This window comes from Phytophthora sojae, assembly GCF_000149755.1.
Source record: "Phytophthora sojae unplaced genomic scaffold PHYSOscaffold_4, whole genome shotgun sequence".
In the NCBI taxonomy this organism is placed as follows: domain Eukaryota; phylum Oomycota; class Peronosporomycetes; order Peronosporales; family Peronosporaceae; genus Phytophthora; species Phytophthora sojae.
In genome coordinates this window covers 6011139-6038373 of record NW_009258118.1, presented here as the reverse complement: position 1 = coordinate 6038373, position 27235 = coordinate 6011139, and the positions used below count along the sequence as shown (strand labels likewise).

Sequence of the window (27235 nt, the reverse complement as noted above, 5' to 3'; positions counted from 1 at the left end):
CTGCCACGGACGTCATGGCTTCAGCTTTGTTGCTGTTGATCGACGACGTCCTCCAGGGCAAGACGGCTTTTCTCCTGTTAGCAGTGGACGGGTGGTGAACGAGGTGCGCCTTGGAGCCGCGCGACTTCGTCATACGGATCGGACCGTCTGAATCGGAGGCTTGGCTTAGCGTTGACTTGCGTGGCTTCAATACACCCCGTCTCCTTCCACGCTCTTTGGCACCTTTGGAGCCTTCCGTGCTGGCGCTTTTGTCTTGCACTGGAACATCGTTCAGTTCCAGTAAACTTTGGTTGTCATCGTCTGCGTTTGGTTCGAAGGAGAGGCTGTGTCTGGCTGTCGTAGCTGCTCGGGTCAGTCGGATCTTCATCGAGGCAAGGCGTGCTGCGGAGGAATGTCGCTTGGCCTCTCGAGTCACCTCAATGGCTAGGAGCAGCTCCGCTAATGTCATCTCACTCTCGCTGCTAATTCCACCGCCGGTGCCTCCACCACTCATCGGGTTATTAGAAGCAAAGAGCCTCGGGAGCACCGAGTACGGATCAGGAAGGTCTACGCGTTTGCCCAGACCCGAGAGCAGCGCGAATATCTCGTGGCGTGGCAGCACTCCGCGTTCAGAGACATCATACAGACGGAACTTGTCCGAAATGAGTGCGATCGTGTCGTGCTCGAAGCTCGCAAGCAGGCGATCAGGGATATGGTAGAGCTTTGCCACTCTCTCCTGCCTGAGCTCCTCGAGCGCCATGTCGCTCTCACAGTCGGCGATGACTTGTTGGAAAGACGGCAGGTCTCGGAAGTCTTGTTGACCGTCTTCTGGCTGAGGGAGCGGAGCATGTGATTGCTCGGGTATCCAACACGAAAGCGTGCCACCCGTGGGGAGGTGTCCGATCAAGCCCTTCTTCGCCGCTGAAGCGTGATGCTCGGTGCCAATCGAGCAGGCGAGAAGCCTCGGAAGAGTCTGGCGTAACGCGTCGGTGGGATGCTCCGACGGAACCAGCAGCATCGCGCAATTCATGATGGCGCCGCAGAAGAGCGAGAACGTCAGCGCTGGCTGGTCGTCTGCGTCCAAGTAGACGCGCATTTTGCCCATGACAGCCTGTGCGAAGATCCTCTCGACACTCTCAACCCGAAGTCCTTCCGTCGGTGGCACAACCGAGCTGGAACTAGGGATAACATCATTGTTGCTGAGCAGTCCGGCGTCGCGCAGGAGCTCCATGAACCGCGTACAGTTGATCGAAGGCAGCGCGTCTCCAATCGTGGACGAGTCGTAGAACATGAACAACCCGTACAGCTCTTCGACTTGGTTCTTTGGCAGCATATTGAGAGCTGAGTTGTTCAGGTTCCAGTGCAGGTGAGGCGTTAACGTCGGCGCGGGGCATGTTTGCGGCCGACCCTCCTCTTCTGGGGCTTCCACAGCGAGGCGCTCCGCACTGAGAGTCCTGACATTTCGCAGCAGATGCGACGATCCAGGGTTCTTGGACCACCGTTTGGCCTTCGGGCCTGAAGCAGTAGAGACACGGGGATCCATGCGCCCTGCTAGCCAACCCGCTTGCACTGCTGATACTCGTTCCCTGATCAAATGCGCTGTAGTTAGTACGAGCGAGTATTTTAAGCAGCAGAAATACCAACAGACAATGTGATACGCAACGACAGTAATTGCCAGATTCCGGACCGGAATCCGGAAACCTGTCAAACCTGCAATAGAGACACACTGGCGAAACATAAAATCACTTGTGCCAATCAGGCCCACTTATTCATTCCGGACAGCGATAGAAAGGTATGAAAATCGGGCTATTGTAATTTACAATTTGTAAACATCTCGGTTCAGTATTTTTAAGCACGACGCAGGGACGGATGGCAGGCGGCTAGGAGTGCATGGCGGAGGACTGGAGCGCGAGGAAGAGGACAGGTCACGGTGCGCCGTGGGCGTAGATGCTGTTGTGCCCCACCACGGCGACACGAAAGCGGTGATCGGCGGTGGCCACAGCTTCAGCGTGATCGCGAGGAGGAACGAGCAGAGCGCCGTGCCGTCAGGAGGCGCTCCAGCGGGCGAGCTGGACGTGACCGCGCGAGCATAAGGAGGAGGCGGGCGCGACGAGTGGATGCTCAGTCGCTTCGAGGCGCTGAGTGACGCCGTGCGGCCCTAGGAGCCTCTCCGTCGAGGCCGAGCTGTACGCCATGGAGGCGACGCGGCAGATGCCGATGCGCAGGCAGCGCATAGCGAGCGCGATGTGAGGCAGGAGGCGCTGCAGGAGTAGTGCGCGCACGGGGCGGTGGTGCCGGGCAAAGATTAGGCACGTGAGAAGGAGGAAGAGGAGACGGAGAAGCTCGAGGCGCATACGGCGACAAGCGGGGCTGCGCGTTGAGTGAAGTGCGGCCGACTGAGGACCACCACCCGCTCCAAGCGGCGTCCGCCGTCCGAGACGAAGGAGACGGTGCCGGCGAAGGCGGTGAGCAGCGAGGTCGGAGCGATGACGCGACCCGCATCACAACAGTCACGACGAAGAAGCACGTGAAGTTCGAGAGCAAGGTCAAGGAAGCTTTCCATCGAGGTGGCGCCTTCCCGCCAAGAGCAGGAGCTGCTGGCACAGCTGGAGCACAAGGTCAAGGGGCTGTACGTGCAGGAGGGTGAGGGGGGGGGGGCTGGAGGACAAGTCACAGAGGAGGAGCAGGCGCGCGCGGAGTGGGCTGGACTACACGAGACGCTGGCCTCGGCATCATACACACCCGGGTGCTGTGCTGTGCCGCGCAGTCCGAGCGGGGAAGACGCTGAAGTAGATGCGGCGGCAAGGCAGCCCAACGTGGACGGTCGGGACGACCAATGCGTAGCTAGACCCAGTAGAGACTACAGAATTTTGCAAAACTCGGAAGTTCGATGATCATCTAGGACATTAGTTATCTACTGAGCTTATTCTGCCTTTCGTTCACTCGGCACAGCGGTTTGCGTGTTGGAGTCGGCCTTGAACTTCCAGCGACGGTTGTCGAGACCACGAGAAGCTCGCTGTCAGTCTTGGGCAAGTCTGAATGTGGCTACATCCGGCAGGTATAGCACTTATCGAGTAAGAACGAGAAACATCTTTAGTTTTGTATGATTACTTATTTGCGCGAAGCAGGAAATTCCGGACGATTCCAGAAATAAGTAGGAATGGAATAAACCTAACCCTAATGAGCGACGATTAGATGAAAATAGGTAATTAAGCATCAAACGGTAAGAAAAAAATCACTGATTGGCTTCAGCGAGGTGGCAAGCTTTGCATAGGGGTCGGGTGTCCGGCCAAATACTACTTATCCTACAATAATAACAAACACCAGCTCGGTCACAATTAGCCAACACATCATTCCACAAATGTAGCCATGTTTGTCGAGATAAGAAGAAGAGAAGGATATTTTAAAGCAGCACTTGGCCTCGTAGCTGGCGACACATGGGTACATCGCACTGCAGCGCCTGGCAGTGCAGCGCGTGGTACGTGAACAGCTCGACGACCGCCGTGGCGATGGGGTACGACCGCCAGCGTTCACTGTGAGACGCCCAGCAGGCCGCGCGCAGGAAGCGCTTCATGTGCGAGCAAAGCGCACGGAACTCGGGGTGTCGGCACTGCGCGTCGTCGCAGCTGCACGCGTGGGTCAGCAGCAGGTTGGTGCGGTCCTTCTCGTCGTCGGGCACCGCCGCCTGGTACGCCGCTGATAGCTAATGCAGGTGCAGTAGTATTAGTGATAACACGCATGTCATGTCAAAGTGATGGATGCATATCAGTCTCACCGCTTGCGCTACGGCGTCGCCCGCTGCGCCGTTGGCCTGAGCCCCGTTGGTCTGTACGCACTCCTGCTTGATGCTGACGTTGGCCATGGGCTCGGACGGCTGCGCGCGGCCTTGATCTGGCGTAGAGCGGCGGAAAAGAGTGTAGCCATGTTGGTAGTGAAAGGTACACTGTACCATTGGTTGCTCCAGATGTAACGATTTGCAGCATGATGCCCCATACAAAAAGCAAGTCAACTGGTTCCTTACCGAAAGAGACAGCCAACAGACACGTCAGTGCTCCGACAGCGGCAGATCTCACTCCTGCGCTGCCAGTTCTTCGCCCAGGTGGGGCGCTCTGTATGGCGTCTTCTTCTTCTTCTCCGCCGTCCCCCGGCTCCAGCGAGCTCTCGTTCGCGTGCGTAACCTCGGCGCTGGCGTCGCTCTGGGCATCCGCGTGCGAGGCGAGGCAGAACGTAACCCGGCAGAGGTTACTCTTCTTCCTCAAGCAACATGTACCCATCTTAGAATGGCTACCGGCGTACGACCTGAGTGAGGACCTGCAGTTCGACGTGGTGTCCGGGGTTACGGTCGGGCTCATGCTCGTACCCCAGGAGGTATCCCTTGCAGCCATCATGGGCGTACCCCCCATCTACGGGCTATACACGGCCGCGGTTGTACCCATGATCTACCCGCTCTTCGGCACCTCCCGGGTGCTGAGTGTGGCCAACGGAGCTGAAGTGAGTCTACTCGTGGGCTCGGCCATCAAGAAGGTGGAGAGTGAGGAGGAACGGATCGCTACCGGTATTCTCCTGAGCTTCCTGAGTGGCGTGGTGCTGCTGTTCATGGGGATGTTCCGACTGGGAGTCATCGCCGACTTCTTCTCAAGGCCCGTCATGGGTGGATTCATCTCGGCCGGAGGTGTACTCATCATGCTGTCCCAGATGAATCTGTGGCTGGGGATCGACATCAAGAGCAAGGATCTGCCGGTGCTGACGGTGTGGGATCTGATGGAGCAGTTGCCACACCTCAACACCTTCAGCTTTGCACTCGGTACCTTTTCAATCTTGGTGCTGGTGGGCATGCACGAGCTGAAACGCCGCGTGGTGAGGAAGCTGGCTAGAGTCGAGGAGGAGTTCGAGGACCAGTTCGCGATTGAGACGTCCAGGGCGCTGAATCAACTGTCCATGAGCATGAGCTCGAACGGCGAGCAGAGTGACATGAGTGAGGACGAAGAGGAGGACAGTCAGGACGCCAAGGATGATCGACAAGCGGAGGGCAGCTATGGTGGAGATATCGAACTGGGGGACGCCCCCAAGCCAAAGAAACGCCAGCCAAAGAGGAGCGATGATGAAGCCAACTTGGACGTGGAAGACGTGACGGTATCGCCGCGTGGATCGAGGTGGGCCGACTTGCCCGCTGTGTCCACGACGGGCTCGCTGCGACGTCGGGACTTCATGGTGTCGTCCCCATGGGCCTCATCGTCACGCAATAGTCGAGATCTTGGTGCTAACGACCTGGATCTGGCTCGCTCTACTCGTCAGAGAGACCTGGCTGCGATTACTCGTAGCACTCGTCATGGACGCATGGACGACGAAGGTGTGGGCTTTTCGCTTTCGGACGAGGATTACATTACTATTGAGAGACCGTTGGACTTTGGCACTCCCCCTGATGCTGCTGCTGGGATGCACCGTTCTAGCTCGGATGAGCGCGGACTTTGCCTAGGATGCACCCAACCCAGCCTAAGGTGGAGAGACCCGGGCGCAACCGTGGCGGAGATACTGATGACGACGATAACGCAGATGCCAAGGCTGAGGCTGAAATGAAGAGACGTGTGAAGGAGCTTGCTTCGCCTGCGAAGTCAGAGACTGGGTCGGAATCGGCGACTTCGACTACGGCGCTTACTGGACGCATCCTTGCAGCGTCGTCGACGTCAATTCGCATATTGCGCTCGAAGATGGCTGTGCTGATCGCGCTGCGGTTGGTGTGCGACTTGGGTGCGTTCATGGTGTGTCTGCTGGGTGGAATCGTTGGCTACTTGGCCCCAGAAGGTTCTCTTGCTCTTGCCGGGGATGTCCCCGGTGGTTATCCATCGCCGCTAAGGCCCTGGTATGGATTGAGTACGAACATTATCGAGGCTGATCGTCTGTACCACCTCTTCATCGACACGCTGTCGATTGCCATCATCTCGTACATGTGCAGTGTCGCCATGGCCAAGCGTCTCGCGATTAAAGAAGGCTACAGGATCAGGCCGAACCAAAGGCTCATCGCGCTGGGTTTCTCCAACCTCGTTGGGTCTTTTTTCCAGGGTATGCCGTCCACCGGAGGTCTTTCGCGTACTGCGGTGAACATGCAGAACGCCCGCACACAGCTTGCGAGTGCTGGTCGTGGTGTTTGTGCTGTACACATCCACTTCAGCTCTCGCGTACCTACCGAAGGCAAGTCTCGCTTCCATCATCATCGTCGCTGGCTACTCACTGATCGAGATGAAGGAAGCCAAATGGCTGTATCGTGTCAAGCGCGACGAATTTTATGTGTGGCTGGCGTCATTTGTGCTGTCGTGTCTGCTGGGTGTGCTGCCTGGACTTCTGTCCTCCATCTTTTGCTCGCTGATTGCTGTGATTTACAAGACTCGTCGCCCGACCGTGTCCATGCTGGGTGAGGTTATCGACGAGGAAACCGGGGGGAAGCGGATCGTAGAGTTGGACTTGTACCCCGACACGGCGCATCCGTTGTCTGATATCGTGGCGATTCGAGTGGAAGGCGCTCTGTACTTCGCTAACTGCGAATACATTGAGCGCGTGGTGGAACGGGAGGTGCGCAGGCGCCACGAGACCGAGGGCGTGCGAGTCCGTGGTGTGGTGATTGATGCAGGCTCCATCATGGACTGGGATACCACGACCATCCAGATGATGAAGCATTTGAAGGCCGAGCTTCGCGGACAAGGCATCATGCTGGCGATCGTGAACGCACGAGACCGCCTGCAGCATCTACTTGAGACGTCCGAGTTCCTCGTGGGTATCGTGCACAGCGATGCTCGGATCGGGTTCACCGAGGCCATCACCGCCATCCGCGAGGAAGACATGCCTTCGGATGAGAGTCAAGCTTTGGCGCGTGCCACTCGGGTGCACAGCATCTAGAATGGGGGGTCCAAGGCAGTCGAGTTAAATGTCGTTGTAATAATGAAGTGACTGAAAACTGAACGTCGAGCGTGGCGCCAAATTGAGCTGCTGGGTCTGGAAATAGCGGAGTTACGTGAGTGGAAATGGAGAAGGTGATGAGGTTGAGATGCCCCAGTTTGCAGAGCTTTGGGACGGAATGGAGACTGTCCCCGCCCCTCAGTCAAAGCTGAACGCGACTGCGGTAGATGACCCCAAGCGCGTCTCCATATCGGCGGATGACGTCGAGAAGTTGATGGACAAAGTGACGAACCACATCCAGTCGATCTCGCCGCAAGACGAGCTGCACGCGCTCGTGGCCGACTTCAAGGGGTTCATCCAGCGCGGTAATATCGTCGACCTGGCCATCGGTATGATCATGGGCACGTCGTTCACGGCGATCCTCCAGTCTCTGGTGGTGGACATTCTGTCGCCGATCCTCAGTCTCGTGTCGACGCGCAGCTTGGCAAACTACTACGCCGTGGCAAGGTGCCCCAACGACCGCAAAGACTGCAGCAGTGCTACGTGGGAGACCCCTCAAATGGCTCGCGACCACGGAGCTATCACTGTCAACTATGGACTCTTCATCGAGAACGTCGTGCGCTTCTTCATCAATGCCATCTTTCTCTACTTTGCGGTCAAACGAGGTACGCCCCCTCCACCTGCTGGTTTCGAGCTGAACTTGATCACTGACTGTTATACATGACTTGGATCTCTGCAGCGATGATGGTCGTTCAAGGCTTAAATAAACTGATGAAGGCGGATCTCATCAAGAAAGGACTCAAGGTGGCGCCTACCGAGACCAAAGCTGCAACGAGCACCTAGCAGACCTCAACAATGTTTAACCCCTTGGTTCCCGGAATTCAGGACCCAAAACACATTAACTACGGTACTCTATGTCGTATCTTACGACTTTGTTTTTTCACTGGGAATTTGTATGCTGTGCATAATCCTGGGTGCATTAGTTTTGCGCAGGTTCTCTCTCGCAATGTCGTAAGTCTTACGACTTCCGGTGTCTCGGCATCTTCACAATGTTGTAACTTACCCCTTTTGGCTGCACAACTCTGTACAGTGAATCCAGACTCAAGGAAAAAGACAAGGCAAAAGATGCAAGACTTCAAGAAAATTGCCATCACAATCCAGCCAAAACTAACACGCATCAACGATGGCTATCATTACTGCCCTGGAAGGACTGGCACCATGTCTTTTCCTCACCCTTGTATTCACGACGGATCTTGTTGCACAGCCAGCATTTGGCGTCGTCGACAGAGCAACGCTCGCAGAAGTACGTGGTAGCGAACGACTTCTTCTTTCCATTTGTACGCAGGAGAGAGCACACCTTACATGAGCGCTGCCGACGCTTTTGAACACCGCTGACGGTCACCCAGTCTTCGGATTGCTCCAGCGCATGCGTGAGGCGAACCGGTCCACGTCTGCGCTTTTGGCTGCTTGGTAGCGGCGAAGCATCCACGCCGTCAAAATCATCGGCTTTGAGCTGCAAAAGTTGGTTCTGCAATACGCCAAAAAACTCACCGCGTTTCAGCGGCACAGCCCCGTCAAGTCGTGCTGCTTCCTTGTGCAAAATGTAGGCGTTCACCAAGGCTAGAGCCACGAAGCCCAAAAACAAGCTCTTGTAATACTTTCTGAACTTGGTAGATTTCTGCAGCGAGAACTTTTGTAGGCGCAGTTGATCATTCACATCTACGCCACCCATCCAGCGCTGGTAGTCGTTCACGGCCGCCGGACACGGCACCGTAATGGGGCCCACTTGCTTGACGTTGCGGTCGATTGTCGAAGCTGTCATCGCTGATCCCGTGCACAGATAGTGTACCGGCTTGCGGTCCCACCAGTGAAGCGCTACCATGCTTGGAACTGCGACCGAGCGCGAGAACGTGAACGTGCCGCGAGGAATAAACGCTGGTCGCGACTTCCGCTTCTCTACGATGTTTTGGTCCAGTCCGAGACGGTCAATCATGATAGTTCCGATCACGTACACGCCCATAGCAAGCAGCTCGATCGCCAGAAGAATGGAGGAATAGAAGCGGTCGACGACGACTAGGTGCCAAGCGTGTCGTGCATTGCTGTCGAGCACTATCTTCAGATTTCGAACGACGGCGGCAGCTCCAGTTTTGTGATCGAATGCGCTTGCACCACCGTCACTAGAGCTGCGCTTGCCCGCATAAATTTCAAAACTAGAACGTTACGACATACAGATGTACACGTTAGGAACAAATAGTAAATACAGAGGAGTGTGCAAAGATATTATAACATACCTGTGGCAATACGCAGTTCTTGAATCGCACAGCATGAACATTTTAGAACCATAACGATGGGGTTTGTCTCATGAACATTCGAGTCGTATTGCGCTTTGAGGTCGAAGGAAGCACGCCTTCGTCAAAGGAAAACACAGCCGGGAGCGTCCATGCGGCTAAAAACTGCTGCTGCAGCTTGTTCACAACTGGGCGAAGCTTTCATAGTTTGTCACGTGTGCGAGTGGCCTTGTTGTCGACAAAGTGCAAGTCGCGTAAGATGCTTTGACACCGATTACGCCCCATAAACCGACCGAACGTCCCTGCCGGAATAGCGCCATCTTCAGTCATCGACCAGTGATCAGCAAAACGACGCCGCTGCGGGCAGAGCATACGGGCAATGAGAAGCCCAACGACGTGCAATATCTTGTGGGTCTCATACAGCGGACTTGACTTTAAGCGCCGACGAATCTGAGCCAACGTTTTGCGAGGACGCCCGCTAACTCGGATACCTTGCTTAGCTAGAATAGCTTCAGCGCGCTGGTCCAGTTGCTGCTTGTTGTACTCGTTCGTCTCCTCGGTTATCGTGACTCGCAACGACTTCGGCATGAAGTAGAAGAATGTAAGTAGGGGCGAGTGGCAAAGAACACGCAGCTCAGCAACGGGACGGGCTTCTTCCATCTGCAAGCCTGGGTAGGGGGTCACGCCATCCTCGAACGCCGACGACGCAGAAGTCCACTTCTTGGCACGTTGTGCCGCTGCTCGCTGCTCAGCTTCTTTTTTGGTAAGAGAGTTATTACCAATTAGAAGCGATGCGATAAACGCTTCATCCAACTGTACAGCGTCGTCTTCAGACATAGTCTCCTCGTCGTCACTAGCAGCACTGCAGTCATCGTCATCATCAATGGCGTCTTCTCCCTCACTCTCTTCGGTGCTAAAGCTCTCATAGTCACTCATACGCTCGTCTTCAGGAACGATGTTGATGTCCTGCTTCACTTGGACGCGGGGTCGTAACACTCGCCCTGCTGATTGTGCTGGGGCCTGCCTTGCCTCTTGCTCACTCGTTACGCCCGCTCGCCGATCTCCTGTAGCCGCAACTTGCTCTATGTCATCCGACAACAGCGTACTCGGGGACAAATCAAATGCCCGGGACACAGCGGTCTGGGAGAGCTCAACGTTTGGCTGACTGGGGGCTTCAAACAACGCGTCCAGAGTGTGCTGAGAGAGCTGGGCAGTCGTGTCGATCTGCGACGCACGGATATCTTCATCCCCTTGGCCGTCGACGTCAGCAGCGGTGCCTTTTTCGCTCTTGCTTTCGTTGTCGTCATTCGTGCTGCTGCCTAATAGTCCGGACTAGATCGCATGCTGAACGACTGCGTCCTCGCCTACAAGCACAGTAGCGCCATCGGAGCTTACGTAGCTCCAGTCCTTTTGAATCCCTCTTGGACGTTTCGCGGTCCAGTCTACGGCGCGGAGCTGGCGCCAGAAATGCCCGAAGTCGATCTCCCGTGCGACCGCAGCGACGGCCGCAGTCTTCCCACGACGACTTGTACGAATGCGCGCCATCCGGCAAGTTCTAGAATGACTCCGGATCCCATCGCGCGTCTCTCATTCCCGCTGACCTGTCTTTGAATTTGTCTATCTTACCTCTTGCATCTTATTTTTTGGAAATGACTTGCTTTAAGTATTGGCCGAGCCATTTGCTTTTGTAGCTTCCTCAATGTCGTATTATACGACTTTGCCAAAACGCAAAGTCGCCAAAACGCAAAGTCGTAACTTACGACGTTGGGAACCAAGGGGTTAAACATGGCTGCATTTTCGTTAAGTACGACACCTGTCGACGAATCTGATCCTCTGCCGCTCGCTCATCCCCTTAATTGTGGAGACCAGCGAGTCTGAAGTTCATTCACTTGGACTCCCGCTCTGCCTTGAGCTCATCCGTCTTTAGTCCTTAGTTGTCCACTACCATGCGCTGGAATCCGTTCGCTGCACCCCCGCCACCCCCGCCGGAGAATATCTCGCTGCTCGATCGAGTGCAAGACCGTGCAAGAGCTGGCGAACCGGGAGATCGTGACGACTCGTGCTCTCCTCACCGACTTCCAGGAGTTCATCCAGCAGGGCAACATGCTCAACATGGCGGTGGGTCTCATCCTGGGCTCGTCCATCTCCGCCATCCTCAACTCCTTGGTCACGGACATTCTAGCGCCGATCATCAGCCTCTTCACAGGTAAGGCGAACGTGACATTACCATTGATAGGCTTAGTACTAACTGGGAGTTTGACTTGTGTGTAGCTCGAGGAATCGCAAACCACTACTGGCCGTTGCGATGACCAACGACTACACCCGAGTGCTCCAGTGACTCGTGGCAAACTTGGAAGGAAGGTAAGGGGACAGATTGTTTTATTTTTTAATTTCAAATAGGGTGGACGTCCAACTTGCTCCGTTGACTTGTAGCCCGGGACGCCGGCGCCGTAACCATCAACTATGGGCTGTTCTTTGAGAACATCATGAACTTCGTCATCAACGCTCTCTTCCTCTTCTTTGCTGTGAAGAAAGGTGCGTAAAATAAAAACGATGGATGTGGTCAGGGGCGCTTACAATGATGTTGTGCCGTTTTGCGCAACAGCACTCGAGTTCGTGTTCAAGCTCAAGGTGGGCGTGAAGAAGCAGTGCCCGTACTGCAAGGAGTTCGTGAAGGGAGCCGCCACGAGATGCAAGGACTGCGGCTCAGACATCAGCACTCCGCCCAGCGCAGGATAGACTTCAAAGGTTACTGCCACGTTGATAATGTACATGTACTGCAGTCGTGCGGATGAAACGAGTATGCTTGTATACGAAATGGATAAGTTCATTGGTTTTATCTACAGAGGATGCACTGGCTGCTTACACCTTGTCCTACACCGTCGACAGTCGGGACATGGAGGATGGAGAAGTGTGGCCCGACGTCGGTAGATCGTGCAGCATGCGCACGGCCTCTTCGACCGAGATGCTGGGGTCCTTGGCCAGGATGCGCTTGATGATATCGTAGACGCCACGATGTCGTGCAGGCGGCTCTTGGCGTTCGCGATGGCGAAGCTCACGCCGCGCACCGCCAGCTTCTCCTGACCACCTGGATCGTCGTGGCGTCCAGGTCGTTCATGTTGCATGTCCAGCACAACCCCGCGCGTGGTGACACCGTGCGCCTGAAGACGAACCATCTCGCGCTCAGCGAAGAGAGCCACGCGCTCGCAGTTGGCGAAGTAGAGCGAGCTGTCGACGCGGATGGCGATGACGTCGCCCAGGTCGTGCGCCTCGGAGAACAGCTCGCGGTCCACGAATCGGCCGTTGTCGAGCTCTCCGAGGATCACCACGGGCGACGTCTTGGTCTTCCACATGAGCGCCAGCACGGGGCAGACGATGGACGCGATAAGGCTGTCCAGCACGCCCAGACCCAGCGTGAGGATGAAGGACGCCGTCCACACAACGAACTCGTCGCGCTTGACGCGGTAGAGCCACTGGCCTCCTTGAACTCGACAAGCGAGTAGCCGGCGACGATGATGATCGAGGCGAGCGTGGCGCTCGGGAGGTACGCCATTGCGCCGGTCAGCGTGTACAGCGCGAGGATGACGATCAGAGTAGTGATGATCGACGAGAGCTGCGTGTGCGCGTTGAGCAGGTTCACGGCTGTGCGGGACATGCCACCCGTGGGGGGCATGGCCTGGTAGAAGCCGCACACGACGCTGGCGATACCCAGGCCCGTGAGCTCCTGGTCGCAGTTGATGTCTTCGCCACGCTGAATGGCTAGACGCTTGGCCATGGCGATACTTGACAGGAACACGACGACGACCACAGTCAGCGAGTTGTACAGGATCGTTCCGAAGCGGTCGCCGTCAATGAGGCCCGAGTCGAAGCCATACCAGGGCACCTTAGGGTCGGGGAATCCGCCGGGGATCGAACCCGTGAGCTTCAGGCGCGATGAGCCAAGCGCCCTACCGATTATACCTCCAACAATGCACACCACCAGGGGGCCCAGGTCACAAATCGTCCGTACGATGAAGATCCCAAGGAGCCTAGTGGTGGACTTCTTTGGGGCTTCATCCGCCAGGTTCTTCTCTGCAGCTTCGGTCACTGGAGTGTAGTCACCGCGACGGTGGAGCGAAGTCTCCATGCTCACGTACTGCTGGTCCGTGAGGGAGAAGCCATGACTGTGCGAGACCTCGTTGTTCATTACGGGCGTCTGGATCTGCTCGATGTCCTCGGACTTGACTTGAGCGTCGTCCTTGGTCGGCTTGTCCGGCTCGAAGAGCTGCATCAATACAGGGGACGGGACGAAGCGCTTCTTGAAGATCTTGACTCCGAGCAGTACGCGATCGAGATGGCGGCCACCGCGAACGCCGTCAAGTTGGTTTTGCCGATGTGCTTGAAGATCTGGTACACCGTCTGCGGCGGGTAGTCCTGCGACGGGAACTTGATGTCTAAGGCGTTGGAGAACTGCGACAGCATGATGAGGATCCCTCCGGCCGACACGAAGCCGCCCATGACCGGCCGCGAGAAGAAGTCGGCGAGCTGGCTCAGATTCAAAACGCGCACGAGCAGCAGGATGCAGCCACTGAGGAAGGCCATCATGATGCCCGTGGCCACGCGCTCGTCCTCGTCGTCAATGTCCTCCAGGATGGTGCCGACCAGCAGCGACACCTCGGAACCGCTAGAGACCGACAGTACCGTGCTGGAGCCGAAGATGGCGTACACCAGCGGCGCCGTGGCGGCCGTGTAGAGTCCGTGGTGGGCCGGCACGTTCATGATCGTCGACAGCGACACCTCCTGCGGGATGAGCATCATGGCCACCGTGATGCCAGCCACCACGTCGAACTTGAGGTCCTTGGCCACGTTGTAGCGCGGCAGCTAGCGGAAGATCGGCGCGTAGTGCTGCAGCTGCTGCCCCCACGTCCTCTTGGGCAGCGCGAAGCGCTCGCTCTCGCGGTGGCCCGTGAGTCGGCGGACGCACGACGCCATCGCTTGGGATCAGTCTGCGGTGGACTTGGACTTGAGCTGCGCGCCGCAAAAGCTGGAATGGGTCTGCGTGTCCTGGATCGATTCGAGGTGGTCGGTCTCAGCTCCGCTTCAGCCCCGCGCGGAGAGACGTGGCCACCGCAGACGACTAATGCGACTAGGACACGCGCCGAGTACAGTAATGCTTCGGAGGCTTCCGTGCTCGCCAATGACGGCGGCGAATGCGGTCGAGGTGGCGGGGTGGGATTACCTGATGAAGGTCGACGGAGGACCGAGTGCAAGCGTTTGTCAGGATTGATGCTGCGGCAGCCAGCAAGATGCACTACCGTCGCCTGTTGAGACGTGCGGAGAAGCCTAAACAACAGATACTCAAGAAGATCATTACGAAGCTGGCTGAAAGCAGTTCTTTTGGAGATTTCCATCGACGCCACCCCGACACATTCCGAATACGCCACGTCCAACTACATCTGAATCATCGAACAGGTATCGTCTTTGAGACGCTAGTCGATTAGTTCACAACATACAGTTAGCATCTACTAAGCAAGTTGAGAAGACAAATAATCGGTAATCGAACATTCTTCTTCTTCTTCTTCTCCTCAGCTGTGGTTCTCAGGTGTCCCTGTGATAACTGAAGCGTGAATACAGGTGGCGATAATAAACACCATTGCGGACAAGTTCTCGCCCTTGCTTGATCCAAGCAGCCAAGTCCCGCCAGCTGTCCTGGAAGCAAACTCAACGAAAGTGTGCGCCAAATCTATGGTTATTACTGAACACCACATCGATTGCGTGGTGTGGAAGCACGCAGGTACATGCATACTTACCGCTCCACACAAGCAATTTACCACTGTTCAGTACACCAATCTTTTCATGACGGACCCTACTATGGTGAAATTAGCTGGGCAAACCCATCACAATTTTACCATTCAGATTCAAAAGTAAAAAAAGAAGTCATACGACATGTTGCCCAGAGACTCTTGATCGCGTACTGCTGTTCGAAACGCTGTCGCTATGGGGAAGAAGAAAACGAACTTGCTGGCGACCGACATTTTCATGGCGAAGTTTGATCAGGCTCATAAAATTGTTGTCCATGGGCTAGAAAGAAGTGGACATTTCGAAGAATCCATGGCCGTCCTTGCCTGCATGAGCTCATGCGTATCATCGACTCTGAAGGTCTGCTAAAGCTGGAGCCACTGCACTTTGATCGCCACTGGTGGCTGCCATCGGCTCTCAAGAGTGCACCTCCACGCATCATAGAGCCTGCCTCCCTCCGCAGTGGATGACAACAAACCCAACATGACCCCCACCGAGTCGGATACGGCATTCACAGTACACGCCGCAAGCCTTCCAGATTCGAAATCATTGCCCAAGACCAAGCAGCCGCAACAAGAATCCCAGCGCAACTATCGTCCTTTCAAGCCCTTCTCGACTGCGATGATACCGAGTTCCAGCAGGTATTCTGTCCGCCCCGTACGTGGGGTTATGCCGGACTGCGAGCACTAGACGAATGACCGCTTTGACTTTAAGGTGCACTTTGATCTGTATTCTAAAATACATACACGTATCTTTATCTCGATCTTGCGCTGAAGTCAAATCATTCATGTGGTGTTACTGCCATCGTATGCACGGTCTTTCTCTGCTCCGGTGCTCCGCTTTCGGCGCTCCCTAGCTTTTCCCAGAATGTATTATCTTCAACAGGAAGACATTTTAATGTGTTAAAATACAACAGGCCATACACTCAGCACGCAATTGCCAGCCTTCCTCCCTATCGAGAAAATTTCAAGATGGTCGACATTAACGTAGTTCCAGTCGCAGCCAACACCGAGAAATCGCTACTCAAGACCTGGCTGCTCGAAGGAGAGAAGATTGTCGCTGAATTTGCAGAGACCCCAGTGTGGAGTGGCTATTGTCGAGGGGGCCGTATTCGACGCATCCAGCTCACCAATCCGAAAGTCGGTACCCGATGTGGTTTTCGGTACTCGCTGCCCCCAGTCCTCGGTATTTGCCGTTCGACTTCAGAAGAAGACCGACCGTATTCAGCTGCTGGAGGAGGTGACCACGCTGTTGTCCAATAACCAATGAGAGCGGAGCGGAGACGCAGCATTGGTGCAAAATAAACACCCAAAATCCCAATCTCTCAACTTTCAGTTGCATTCGCGTTTAATCTTTACCTTCTGCATGGACATGTTTTATTAAGTTGCGTTTGCTGAACTAAATAAGCTGCAAGATGCTCATGACTACAATCGCGCGTCCAGGAAGAAGCTCTGAAATTTAGTATCGGTAAAAGAAGATTTTTGCGAAGTACAGAAGTTTATGAAAACGTACAATTTTTATATAGAATACGGTTTGGTGAATTGAATAAGCCGCAAGATACTCATGAGTAAGCAAGATGAGGACAAGTCGTTGGTGCCAATCATTGATTCTATAAATCTCGAAATGTAAGGGCACAATTGATTCAGGGACATTGTGGCCACTTACGTTTTAAGCTCTGGGCGCAAGCTATATTAAATGCAGCTGCTACGGGCGTGTGGAGAAGAGGTTTGTTAGGTAAGTGTGGCCAACAGTTTGCGTCAATTCGTGGCTACTCAAGGCTAAGCAACGCAAACCTTAGTTACAGCACGACTGCATTCAAATATACTTCCCTCTGGTTAGTTAGTATCGCAGATCCAGATTTGCTTTAGGGGGTTAAGGGCTTTCTTATAAAAAAATATTTAGTATTTGATAGAATTTTGGGAAATGATGTGTTTTACGATGCTCTGTTTGTGCTCCGAGACGATGAAGTTTTTTTTTAATTATTAGATGTGTTGTTGTCACTTACGACCTCTAATCACACCTCCTACCTACGCCCGTTTCCGTCGCTGGCAGGTCTTCGGTCCGTTTATGCGGTGGACCAACCCGGAAAAGTTTTATCTGCGATCTTCTGCACAATCATCCAGCCATTTGCGTAGATCACTAGCAGCGTATCGCATCACTACCGTGTGGAAGTGATCATCCGTAGTTTCTGGAGAAAATATCACTTGTCTGCTGCGAGCGGTGTCCATAGCCAAGTTGGTTAGCGAGTCCGCTGTCTTGTTAAATGCCCTGAGTTGATGTGTCCACTTGACTACCTTGCACTTGTCTGCCAGCACTCTGCATCGCATATAAAGTTGACGCAAATGATGCGCTCGTGGTTCGGCGCGAGTCCGCTGCTGCCGAATGATGAGCTGACTATCCCCGACAACAAATAGCGGGTCAATGTTCGCCCTGTGTGCGTATACCAGGCCGGTGAGCAGCCCGTTGTATTCTGCTTGGTTGTTCGTCGTAGTTGGGCTGCCATACGCCATACTTGCAGCCCAAATGGGGGTCCCCGATGTCGAGACGATGAAGTTGGCCGTCAAATTTTGGCTGAGAGGCATGACCCTTTTGTTGCACGACCCGGTGTTGGACGGCGAATACGTGCAGCTACGTAATTATCGCGATGTCAAACGTGTGCAACGACTGTACAACATGTGCACAGTAGTTCCTCACCCTAAAAGTAAGTTTGTATTTTGATTCTTCTAGTTCAAGCTTCATGTGGCCTAGAAGTCCTATTATAGTTTTATTTGCTAGATCGAGTTGCGTCAACTGCGGTCATTATCGTGGTTGCCACCCCAGTCCCGTTTCTAAAACATCGAGGAATGTTCACTGATTGACTTTCGACCAGCCTTGAGTATGATGGTGAGGCGGGGTACTAAGACGAGGAGGATTGAAAAGTGAGTGTCCCATGGGAGCTAGAGAGATGCTTCTCGTTCTCGGGATCTCATCTAAACTGCCCTAAGAATACTAGAGGTTTCGAAACTTCTCTCGCCGTATCCGGTAACCCGAACATCCTACGAATGTTCGCCATACAATAGATATAGAATCCTGCTTGGGGACGTTAATCCCTTGTACACATGTATCTGTGCATCGCCGATGTAGTTAATCGTCTAGCTCGGTTGTGCAAGTTTCGTTTAAAATGTAGAAACATAATCTACATCATGATGAAGTCCAAAAGATATTATGGACCGACAACTCCTGACTGGGGCGGTCAATGTTGGGGAGGCGGCGTATCACAGTTGTTATTGCTCTATTCACTCACAGAGATCTGATCGGTTTATAGATAAACGAGATACCAAGGAGTCCTCCGTCTATTCCTGATAGCCTTGAACAAGGCGACTAAGCCCCGGCTTGAACGATATGTGGCAATCACTGTGGGCGCGATGGAGCAAGGCGTTCCACGCCGCGTTAAGCTGAAGGCTACTGCTTTTTCCGCAGCCACGGGACATCAAAGCAGATTGGAAGCAACAACATAAAACCATTTTGCTGCTATGGAGAGTTCACATAGCAATTGTGTTCCATGCTACATGGCGTCTACGCAACGATATCCATTTTGAGGAAGCAGCAATAGAGCAACCAAGCACTCAAGGTTTGGTGAGCTCATTTCGCCGACATTGTCAATACATGTTCCAGCATTCTGAAGAGCTGAAACTGGACGGTGATGCAATAAACTCGGTGCTTCAACGACTTGGGTTTGATGCACCCAAACCAATTAGTTTACCCCAACAGGGTTGTCGAATTTGGATTCCGCGGCCATAATTCAGTTGTCCAAGTAGATATTACCATAACTTACCGTAGCTAGCGAAACCGCATGTCCACTATCTAGTTAATCAACTTTTTCTTCTTCTTGAACAAGGCGACTGCGACTTTACGCAATTAGCTGAACGTATGGTCTCATCGTAGTATCTCAGCGGTTAACCGTTCGTTGAAAGAAGTAGGAGTGTTCGTGCATGCCTTGCACACGGCCAATCACTTCATTTTTTTTTCCTCGAAAGCCCCACCTACTCCCTCAACCAAGAAGCTTCCACAACCAGGCTCCGGTAAGCGCTAACCAGGTTCCTGTTGTCGTCAATGCCGAAAAATCGCTGCTCAAGACCCGACTACTCGAAGGAGAGAAGATTGTCGCCGAGTCCGCGGAGACCCCTGTCTGCAACAACTTCTGTCGGGAGGGCCAAATTCGACGCATCCAGCTCACGAATCGCCGCACCAACTACTTCGAGACCTATCGGAAGAACTGCTGCTTCAAGACGGCGTCATTGTTACGCCAGGTCTTCCTCAAGGACGTGTGCGAAGTTGCTGTGGACAACTACGGCCGCGTTGCTGAAAGCTGGCTGAAGAAACTCGCCAACTTTCTCCTGCTCGTTGGGTCTCCTGCGGCTGGTGCCACCCTTTTGGTGATTGGGAGATTGCAGGAGACGCGGTACTCGAGGTCATACTACTACAACGACGATGGTAGATGCGTCGATTGTGACGCCTACTATGGCGGTGGTGGCGCGCTACTTGCGTTTTGGGTACTGTATGCGATTTACCGGCTATGCCGCAGGCCCGTGCCCGAAGTGGTTTTCTGCACTCGCTGCCCTCAGTTCGCAGCTTTTGCCATCCGACTTCCGACGAAAGCTGACCGCATTCGTCTGCTGGAGGAGGTGACCACGCTGCTGTCCAAGAGCCAGTAGCAACTGAGACTGCTTTCGTCCAGAGCTGCTGAAGAAACTTACTTTTCCTTTTGCATATGACTTCAGCTTTACCAAGACAAAAACTATTGTGAAAACCGATTGGTCTGTCCTGCTGAATTAGCCGGTTAAACATCGCTCATAGCGGATTTGAAGACTAATAAATTGGGGATGTCTCAATTATAATCGGAGTATAAATCGCTCATCGGTCTCGTAATTATGTGCAGCCTAGCAATTTCGATCAACATGCATGTGCCCTCGGCCCGAGACTCGCCAAGTGCAGCGACAACACCGCGCTTAAACGCGTCGCCTGCATATCTCAGTTACGTGTATTATAGCGTGCGGCTTTTCCTGCTTAGTTCTGATGTTAGTGTTGTAGCCTTGACTACCTAGCCAAGAGCGACTGCAACGATTCTTGTCTGGCGGCTGATTTAGCCTACAAAGAGCGAATGCCGGTTGCACATCGGACATTTCGTCTGAATGGCAAGCAAATCGGCCGGCCCTGGCTTAATCGGTCGATTACCAAATGTAAATCCGACTCGTATGCTCTGACTCTGTAAGTCGTCCTAGGTAATAATCTTGAGTATAAATCGAGGTACCCCAGTCTAATTAGGAGGTCGGATTTAACAAATGGGGGGTCGTAGGTCTTATTAAGCCACTAAATCGGCGGATTAACAATCCAATAAGACATTCTAATCGGTTTTCACAATAAATACACACATTTTATTCAGGGAGGGTAGTAGCGTTTTAGTGCGATTTCAACATGAATCTGCGAGTTTTATGGTTTCCTTTACATCAGTCGGCACAGTGACGTTGGGGCAAATCTGCAACTTTATTGAGGTGGTGGCTAGCAGCGCCGGCCGCAGCCTTGTCCAAGTTGGGCGTGGCTGAGCCCCCCTCCCCCCCCCCCCCCCCCCCCCCAAGTAAGGCGGTCGCTGGGGCCGTCACTGGAGAGTTGTTGCAGATTTCACCCCACTTACCATGCTTGCGGCTAGACGAGATACCGATTCCCGGCAGAGCCGAGTGTATATGTTGAAGGTGTCCGATGCCCAACGGCCATAAAACCGGATGATCAGGGCGTCCACGCCGGCGTGGTACATGTGTGTGGCCCCTCCCGACCGGAGCGAGTGTGTGCTGTACTCGTGTGGGTCGCATCCGATGCGTCTTGCCGCGTCCTGGACTGTGTTCGCCACCTGCCGCGCCGATATTGAGCTGGGCTCCCCCGAGCGGGACATGTACATGGCCGCCGGCAGTTCGGCTGGCAGTGATCGCCGCGATCGTAGGAGAAGGAGCGCCCCTCGGGCCGGATACAAGAAGCGATGACCTGAGCGTCGTAGCATGCGAGTTGTCGCTTGCCCTGCCTGGTTGGTTTTGGATCCGCGGAGCCTGATGTGCACTGTTGTTGCTGCGCTCGCGTCCAGGGTAGCGTTGTCAGCTCGGTCGAAGACGGCCACGTCCTGAGCTTTCAGCGCAAACCAGCCCCGCTGATGGATGTTATCTCCGACCTCCGAAGCAGGAAAAAGAACGCCAGACACAGAACCCCCATAAGGCTTGGTCCGAGAAGGAAGCAAGGTTGAGGGACGCGAAGCACGCCTCCAGCAGCTGGATCGACACGGGAGCCTTGCGCTCTGGTGGGCTATCCAGGCGGCTGATGCCTTTGAGGAGCATGCGGACCTGTGGATGGTCAACTGGGAAGTGTTGTCTCGACGCCTGGAAGAAGTGGCGGACTCCCATCAAGTTGTTCGCGATCGTGGCGCTACGGACCGGCCGGCCTGATCCATAGCCCTGCTGGAACCCTGAAATCGGATACGTGTTGGACTTGCGCCGCCACTGGGACGCCGCTGAGCCACGGATTCACCCCGCGGCGGGTGATGAACGCTTGCCATGTGCCGAACGCTCGTTCATATTTCCGGTAGGTTGAGTCTGCCACCGAATGCTCGCGGAGATATCTTGCCAGATCCGTTCCAGACCATTAATGTCTGTCTTAGGCTAAGTCTGTGACCAGGCATATGTAAGGTTAGTAAAGGTGGTGTGGGCACGGTGGTCTTTGGAAAGCCGAGCGCCAGCATCCGCTATGACGTTATCGGCGCCGGGTATGTGCGAAGATGATAATCTCAGGCCAAAGTGCATTTCCCAGTAGCTCAGTAGACGTATGGTCGTTTGCGCTCGAGTGTTCGAGGAGGACATTTTGTTTTGCCACGCCACCGCAGACGTGTTATCGATGCGAAAGTGCACGGGGCCGTGTGAGGGGTCTCCATTCTCTTGACTCGCCACGCCGGTGCCCATGCGTGTACGGCAAAAAAAAGCACACGAGAGTAGCTCGCGATAGTTGATGTCAAACTCGTTGCATGCGTCGGCGTTAAAGACTCGGATGAGGTCTAGTTCGGTCTCGGAGAACCGGTAAGAGAGTACCCGGCAGTGGGCACGGTCAAGGGCGCATAGGCCCGTGTCGGATGCATCCATTTCAATTGTAAAGTCGGAAGGAGGGCTGTGACGGAAGTATTCTAGGGGGACGCCATTGAGGGTGGGTGAGTTGAGGATGATTCTCCACCAAGCAAGGTCCTCTCGCATGTGAGGTGTCATAGGGACCGAAGTCCATCGGTATAGTTTGGATTCTGCCGCGCGTAGGCGTTGGAGAAACGCCTTGGCCGGTCGGATGCAAGTCGTGACGTGACGAAAGGAGCCCAGGAGAGATCGATACTGATTGCGGCTTAGAGCGCGCGTATTGTAGGCGTCGGTGACGAGAGCGCGGGCTTTGACGATCTTGTCAGCTGGAATCGAAACTGTACCAGCGATGGTGTTGAATACCAGGCCCAGGACCTTCTGGGATGTTGCCCAGGGAGTGAATTTGTCGTCGTTGACTGCGTCCAGGCCCAGGATGAGGGTCATGGCTGATCGAAGTGACTGCTCCACGTCTGTTCAGTTTGACCCGACGTCTGCATTGCTGCAGACGTGGTCATCGACCCAGTGATAGTTGAAAAACCCGTTTGGGTAATACGCGTTTGAGGTTGTGCCGTGGATGTGGGCGATCGCATCGCCGATGACTCCGTAGAATCCCGGTGATCCTGTCCAGCCGAAACAGGTCGAGAGGTCGATGACGAGGGCGTCGTCTTCGGGAATCGTCCCGGCAAAGAGGTGAGCTGAATGGCTGTGCGTGCCAAGGTTACGGAAGGCGGCTGCCACATCCCCTAGTAGAATTTTGATGCTGCGCCCGGGACAGCGTTCTTTCTGGGCGAGAATCTCCCGAGCGATAGCTGCGCAGTGCTTGTACTCGGCGGTGGGCACTGACTCGGCGTCGGTGTGATCGTTGACGGACGCCCCCTCTGGGAAGGATAGGTCGTGGATGACCCGGCCGGCTACGTCGGGGTCACCGTTGCCCTTGTCGATCACCCCGAAGGGACTCAAGAACAGCTCGGGCCAGAATTGGGCGACGGCACGGTCGACGACGATGCAGCGGCCGAGGTCCTGCTCCTTCCGGATGTTCTTGCGGAGGACATTAAGTCTCTTGGTGGCGGACGGGTGGTTTCGTGGAGGGCTGGTTTGGCGGGGCATTGGTGACGTTAGAGTCACAGTAATCCCTTCCTGCACAATGGGCAGCAGGGTATGTAGTTTGGGGTACGTTCTGCAGCTTTGCTGTATGACGGCAGGAACGATATCCTTATTGGGACGGTAGTCGGACGTCGTCTGCCCGCGTAGCAGCTCGATTAGGGTGGGAAGTGAGCACTGGGTGCGGCGTACGTATTCAGGTACCGCACTCTGTAGTAGCTTGTGCAGCTGGAACTGCTGGCGGCCGCCGGCCCATTCCGCCGTTGGGAAGTCCCTGTTCGATAGTGATAGGTGGACTGCGCTGAACGCCGTCGCCACAGCCTTGCCCCGTATACTTGCTCATATATTGGCCCACCTCCGTCCCCGGGACAGGACCTGCTACACTTGGAGTGCGCTGGGTGGGGCACGGAGCGGTTGAGATATACAAGGAAACGGGCGATCCGCTGTTTCTGTAGCTGCGCTAGGAGGTAGCCTAGCGGATGTGGATGCGGCAATGCGCGCGCCATGATGGGGTGCGTGCGTGACCTGATGATCGCGCGGTTCGAGTGAGGCCGCATAGGACGTTGGATTGGGCGCAGGGTATCGAGATAGCAGATCTGCCGTTATGTGTTGTTGGCCGGGGTTGGCGGTGAGGTTGGATACGATCTGAGGCATCGCGGTTTCATAGTGCGTTCTAGAAGGGAAGGTGTATTTGGTTTGACTACCATTATGGTGAGTCGGCGTATGTAGGTGCACGGTAGTGTCACTGTGTGGTGGGTTTAGTACGTTACGTGGGTGCGTAAGCAGATCCACGGGCTCAGAAGTAGAGGGGATAAACAATGCGGCGTTTGTATTAGCGGCAATGGTATCAAGTGTTGGGGTCCGAAGCGCCTGTGAGCCGGTAGCGCCTCGGCACCCTCAGGGGCGGCGAGGGCCGTGATGACCGCGGCGGGTGGTGCCGTACTGCCTGGTAATGTACGGTACTAGGTCTCTGGGTAGAGGACCATCCCACGTGTGCGTGCGGAATGAGTACGCGCAGCGGTCTCGGGTACCTCCGGTGCACATGCCGCCGCCGAAGAAGCGCAGGCATGGCTCCGTACCGTCTGAACGACGAGGCACCAGGGCTCGGATGTTGTCTGGCATAGCCTGGGGCGGCTGTATTGCGCGCGCCGTGGTTGCCCGGCCTGTGGAGGCGCGCGCAGTGGAGCAGGTTGAGATTGGGCTGTGGCTGTGAGACTCTGCAGCGCGAGCAGCCATTCGACCGACCTGTACTCGATTGCCTCGGTGTCGGCGCAGAAATCCCTCCACCATGTTAGCGAGTCTTCCGACAGGTGAGCGACAGCGCGACCAAGATAGACGTTCGCATACTGCAGCGTGCGTGTCACGCGTTCCGAGGTGTTAGCCGGGTCGGCCCTCTGATTGTCGAAGACAAATCGACGGAGTTGATCCAGCAGGCGATTCATGTGCGGGTACCAGTGAGTTGCACCGAAGGAGCTGAGCCCGCTGAGTGCGAGTAGAATATCGTCGTAAGTTGTGCACTCGGTGGGCTGTGGCGGTTGAGCTGCTGAACTAAAGTCCAGCGAGAAGTTGGTGTTGTTCGAACTGCGCTTGAGCCTCTCGTCGTCCGACAGAGGGCGGAAGTGGAAAGGGACAGGCCTTGAGAACCAATGCGCACGCCGTAGAGACCAGAATACTCGAGTCGAAAGGGATGCTGGCGAGGCGACGAATCCACAGGAGCGTGTCGGTAGGGGGGTGAACGCACCGTCGGAGCGAGACAGGTTTGCGATACTTCTATAGGCGGCAAGGATGTGCGTGACGTGCGGTACAAACTCGCTGCGGCTCCGCTGATTGAGCGACGGGAAGCTAGTCGATCGCAGCTCGCGTAACTGCGCCGGTGGTAATTCACTCGTGTGGAGCGCAGGTACAGTCCAAGAGACGGTACGAGTCCCGTCAACCATGATTGGCTGTAGCTCTGGGCGGGCCGGCGGCGCCAGAGTCATAGTCGGGTTGGCTTCGGCAGCGTCCAGACGCCTGCTCATGTCAATGACCAGGGCGCTGAGAGAGCCTACTTGAGCTGCAAGACGTTCAGTGGCGTTGTCACCCGTGGCTCCGCCTGGGAATCCACTGGGGGCGGCCCCGCTGGCTGCCTGTGGGCCCGAAAGAAATGAGGCTAAGTCAAAGTTGTCGCTGGTGTCGATCTCGCGAGATCCCGAGAGAGCTGTCTGTGCACTGGCTCGTCCTTTCGCCGGCGGCGCAGACGACCCAAATGGCGACGGACCTGCTGATGGTGACCGCGCAGCATGTTCGCCGGCATCGCCCGGTGAAGGTGGACTGTCGAGGTAGATGATTGAGTCCCTTTTGTGTTGGTGCTTGGAGGAGGTACCGGGCTGCACCGCTGGGGCAGCGCCGGCCGCGCCAGAGTCCGCGGCGCACTTCGAACCCCCGCGCTGGACTGCCTGCACATCTCGGGCAAGTTTCGCTGCTCGAGCGGCGGTGCCCAGGTTTTGCTTGACAGCCGCTTTTGCCCGTGGCGCGGTAGCTGATGTGGGCGAAAGTGACGGCGACGCCAGCAGATCGTCTAGACCGCAAGGCGCCGGTCACGCGAGTTTTTTCTTCCGCTCCGCCGAGCGTACGGCACCCTCTGCTTTCCGCTTCTGAATTCTGCGCTCGCGCAAGGAGTTGTCGAAGTCGAGGACGGGGTCGGCCGAGTGCCATCCGCCTCAGCGGGCTCCGATCCTGGTGGTTGTGAAGCTGGGCCGGTGTTTCCGTCACGACCGTAGCCGGGCCGATGCTCGTGGCCCGGGACGGGGATGGATGAGCGGACGATGTTGCCAGGTGGTGCGTGGGTGGGCTGGGGGCGATATCGGCACTAGGTCGAGGCTGGAGCTGGGAGGGGGCAGAGGTGAGGAGTAAGGACTACTTGCGAGGCTTGAGGCGAAAGGCCGAATGAGCAGTAGCGTCCGGCAGCTCCACAGCTTTTACCTCTCGGCCGCCCACCGTCCTCAGACGCCGAGCACTGTTCTGAGCGGGGGTTTCTTAACCGCTGCGCCTCCCCCCACCAGGAATCACGTTTTCGTGCCTGCGTCACGAAACCACCCTTCACGCTAGACTTCACAAATTCTGGAAACATCTGATGAATCAATTCCACCATTCTGAGATCACGCAACGCTGCGACTTGCTCCAATGCTACATCTATATTCCAGTGGAATTCGTTTTGACTGAGTAATAAGCGCGCCACATATCCACCTGAAATCGCGCGAGTTAGAGCGTAACCCCTTTCCCCCGCTGAGTACGCAGTCTCACTATTGCCCATCGCCTCTTTCGCTTGCTGTGCTGCAATTTCCACGGTATCGTAATGCCCATGAGCCGATGCTTCCTCCAATACTTCCCACGCAGCATCATTACGCTTCTCGTCGTCATCAACCCAAGGAAGCAAGAACTGTACATCATCGAGATGGCCTTTCACAGCAGCAACGGTGATAGCGTCGGCGACCTCCCCGTCGTAGTCTCCGTCGACCTCAGGCAGCAATACTTTCAGTGCCTCAATCTGCCCATTTGCAGCTGCAGTACTCACAGCTGCCTCGGAGACGTCGCAGTCGTACTCGTCCAGCAACTTCTCCAGCCACTCGATCCTTCCCGCCTGTGCTGCCGCCACGACAGCCTCGCTACTTGCCATAAGTAGCTCGTAGATATGACTTACCACATGACCCAGTGCTAGAATCTTAACCGGAAGGCACTGCTCCACGCCAAATAGATGCTGACCCGAGTCGTTATCGGATCTTTCTCCCCGATCGCTGCTGACCTCGTCGTCTTCGGTAAAATAATTGTCTTCTTCAGTTTCGCTATTGCGTTCGTCTAGCATTGCATCTGCTGCCAGCAGTGTCGGCGTACATGCCGAACTGCTTTGGAGAAGAGTCCGCTTGTCTGCTTTGTGGCAAGCTTGCTTGAACCGCCCACGCTTGGTGACGGAGTCTGCTCCTGCATTCGCCAAGTCCATTTGGTTGTGACCAGGATTATATTTATTGGGGACGAAGTCCCCACTTACATTGATGCACTCACTTATACTTAGCTTTTTCAAGGGTT

General features: G+C 55.2%; 15 protein-coding genes across 15 annotated transcripts; 4 read left to right on the top strand and 11 right to left on the bottom strand.

Moving 5' to 3' along the window:
• Positions 1 to 536: 536 nt before the first annotated feature.
• Positions 537 to 1522, bottom strand: PHYSODRAFT_256479 (hypothetical protein; the record flags this gene model as incomplete). Its single annotated transcript, XM_009529277.1, has 2 exons — positions 537 to 546; positions 624 to 1522. The coding sequence occupies 2 exons, from the start codon at positions 1520 to 1522 to the stop codon at positions 537 to 539; spliced, it is 909 nt and encodes a 302-aa protein (XP_009527572.1).
• A 251-nt stretch (positions 1523 to 1773) lies between these two features.
• Positions 1774 to 2772, top strand: PHYSODRAFT_332291 (hypothetical protein; the record flags this gene model as incomplete). The annotated part of the gene is made up of 6 exons (XM_009529276.1): positions 1774 to 1790; positions 1856 to 2054; positions 2142 to 2248; positions 2308 to 2524; positions 2568 to 2622; positions 2747 to 2772. 6 exons carry the CDS (start codon positions 1774 to 1776, stop codon positions 2770 to 2772), a joined length of 621 nt encoding a protein of 206 aa, XP_009527571.1.
• Positions 2773 to 3382: 610 nt separating this feature from the next.
• PHYSODRAFT_256476 (hypothetical protein) lies at positions 3383 to 3841 on the bottom strand (the record flags this gene model as incomplete). The annotated part of the gene is made up of 2 exons (XM_009529275.1): positions 3383 to 3682; positions 3755 to 3841. The coding sequence occupies 2 exons, from the start codon at positions 3839 to 3841 to the stop codon at positions 3383 to 3385; spliced, it is 387 nt and encodes a 128-aa protein (XP_009527570.1).
• Positions 3842 to 4068: 227 nt separating this feature from the next.
• PHYSODRAFT_346347 (hypothetical protein) lies at positions 4069 to 7713 on the top strand (the record flags this gene model as incomplete). The annotated part of the gene is made up of 5 exons (XM_009529274.1): positions 4069 to 5378; positions 5456 to 6039; positions 6110 to 6855; positions 6977 to 7535; positions 7610 to 7713. Exons 1-5 carry the CDS (start codon positions 4093 to 4095, stop codon positions 7711 to 7713), a joined length of 3279 nt encoding a protein of 1092 aa, XP_009527569.1. The 5' UTR covers positions 4069 to 4092.
• A 376-nt stretch (positions 7714 to 8089) lies between these two features.
• On the bottom strand, positions 8090 to 8449 carry PHYSODRAFT_421037 (hypothetical protein; the record flags this gene model as incomplete). Its single annotated transcript, XM_009529273.1, has 1 exon — positions 8090 to 8449. A coding segment is annotated over one exon (360 nt), but the record flags the coding sequence as incomplete, so codon positions are not given.
• A 192-nt stretch (positions 8450 to 8641) lies between these two features.
• PHYSODRAFT_416897 (hypothetical protein) lies at positions 8642 to 9079 on the bottom strand (the record flags this gene model as incomplete). Its single annotated transcript, XM_009529272.1, has 1 exon — positions 8642 to 9079. A coding segment is annotated over one exon (438 nt), but the record flags the coding sequence as incomplete, so codon positions are not given.
• A 494-nt stretch (positions 9080 to 9573) lies between these two features.
• On the bottom strand, positions 9574 to 10703 carry PHYSODRAFT_301145 (hypothetical protein; the record flags this gene model as incomplete). The annotated part of the gene is made up of 3 exons (XM_009529271.1): positions 9574 to 9608; positions 9650 to 10490; positions 10554 to 10703. 3 exons carry the CDS (start codon positions 10701 to 10703, stop codon positions 9574 to 9576), a joined length of 1026 nt encoding a protein of 341 aa, XP_009527566.1.
• Positions 10704 to 11104: 401 nt separating this feature from the next.
• PHYSODRAFT_256511 (hypothetical protein) lies at positions 11105 to 11897 on the top strand (the record flags this gene model as incomplete). The annotated part of the gene is given in 4 exon segments (XM_009529270.1): positions 11105 to 11170; positions 11190 to 11364; positions 11592 to 11693; positions 11764 to 11897. The coding sequence occupies 4 exon segments, from the start codon at positions 11105 to 11107 to the stop codon at positions 11895 to 11897; spliced, it is 477 nt and encodes a 158-aa protein (XP_009527565.1).
• Positions 11898 to 12032: 135 nt separating this feature from the next.
• Positions 12033 to 14129, bottom strand: PHYSODRAFT_332286 (hypothetical protein; the record flags this gene model as incomplete). The annotated part of the gene is made up of 5 exons (XM_009529269.1): positions 12033 to 12149; positions 12173 to 12613; positions 12652 to 13464; positions 13503 to 14018; positions 14118 to 14129. 5 exons carry the CDS (start codon positions 14127 to 14129, stop codon positions 12033 to 12035), a joined length of 1899 nt encoding a protein of 632 aa, XP_009527564.1.
• A 2900-nt stretch (positions 14130 to 17029) lies between these two features.
• PHYSODRAFT_499508 (hypothetical protein) lies at positions 17030 to 17518 on the bottom strand (the record flags this gene model as incomplete). Its single annotated transcript, XM_009529268.1, has 1 exon — positions 17030 to 17518. One exon carries the CDS (start codon positions 17516 to 17518, stop codon positions 17030 to 17032), a length of 489 nt encoding a protein of 162 aa, XP_009527563.1.
• Positions 17519 to 18907: 1389 nt separating this feature from the next.
• PHYSODRAFT_301143 (hypothetical protein) lies at positions 18908 to 19630 on the top strand (the record flags this gene model as incomplete). The annotated part of the gene is made up of 1 exon (XM_009529267.1): positions 18908 to 19630. One exon carries the CDS (start codon positions 18908 to 18910, stop codon positions 19628 to 19630), a length of 723 nt encoding a protein of 240 aa, XP_009527562.1.
• Positions 19631 to 20571: 941 nt separating this feature from the next.
• On the bottom strand, positions 20572 to 22516 carry PHYSODRAFT_332284 (hypothetical protein; the record flags this gene model as incomplete). Its single annotated transcript, XM_009529266.1, has 3 exons — positions 20572 to 21084; positions 21161 to 21468; positions 21937 to 22516. 3 exons carry the CDS (start codon positions 22514 to 22516, stop codon positions 20572 to 20574), a joined length of 1401 nt encoding a protein of 466 aa, XP_009527561.1.
• A 294-nt stretch (positions 22517 to 22810) lies between these two features.
• On the bottom strand, positions 22811 to 23491 carry PHYSODRAFT_417339 (hypothetical protein; the record flags this gene model as incomplete). The annotated part of the gene is made up of 1 exon (XM_009529265.1): positions 22811 to 23491. A coding segment is annotated over one exon (681 nt), but the record flags the coding sequence as incomplete, so codon positions are not given.
• Positions 23492 to 24135: 644 nt separating this feature from the next.
• On the bottom strand, positions 24136 to 25110 carry PHYSODRAFT_501788 (hypothetical protein; the record flags this gene model as incomplete). The annotated part of the gene is made up of 1 exon (XM_009529264.1): positions 24136 to 25110. One exon carries the CDS (start codon positions 25108 to 25110, stop codon positions 24136 to 24138), a length of 975 nt encoding a protein of 324 aa, XP_009527559.1.
• A 1234-nt stretch (positions 25111 to 26344) lies between these two features.
• On the bottom strand, positions 26345 to 27149 carry PHYSODRAFT_301142 (hypothetical protein; the record flags this gene model as incomplete). The annotated part of the gene is made up of 2 exons (XM_009529263.1): positions 26345 to 26370; positions 26456 to 27149. 2 exons carry the CDS (start codon positions 27147 to 27149, stop codon positions 26345 to 26347), a joined length of 720 nt encoding a protein of 239 aa, XP_009527558.1.
• Between the last annotated feature and the right edge of the window lie 86 nt (positions 27150 to 27235).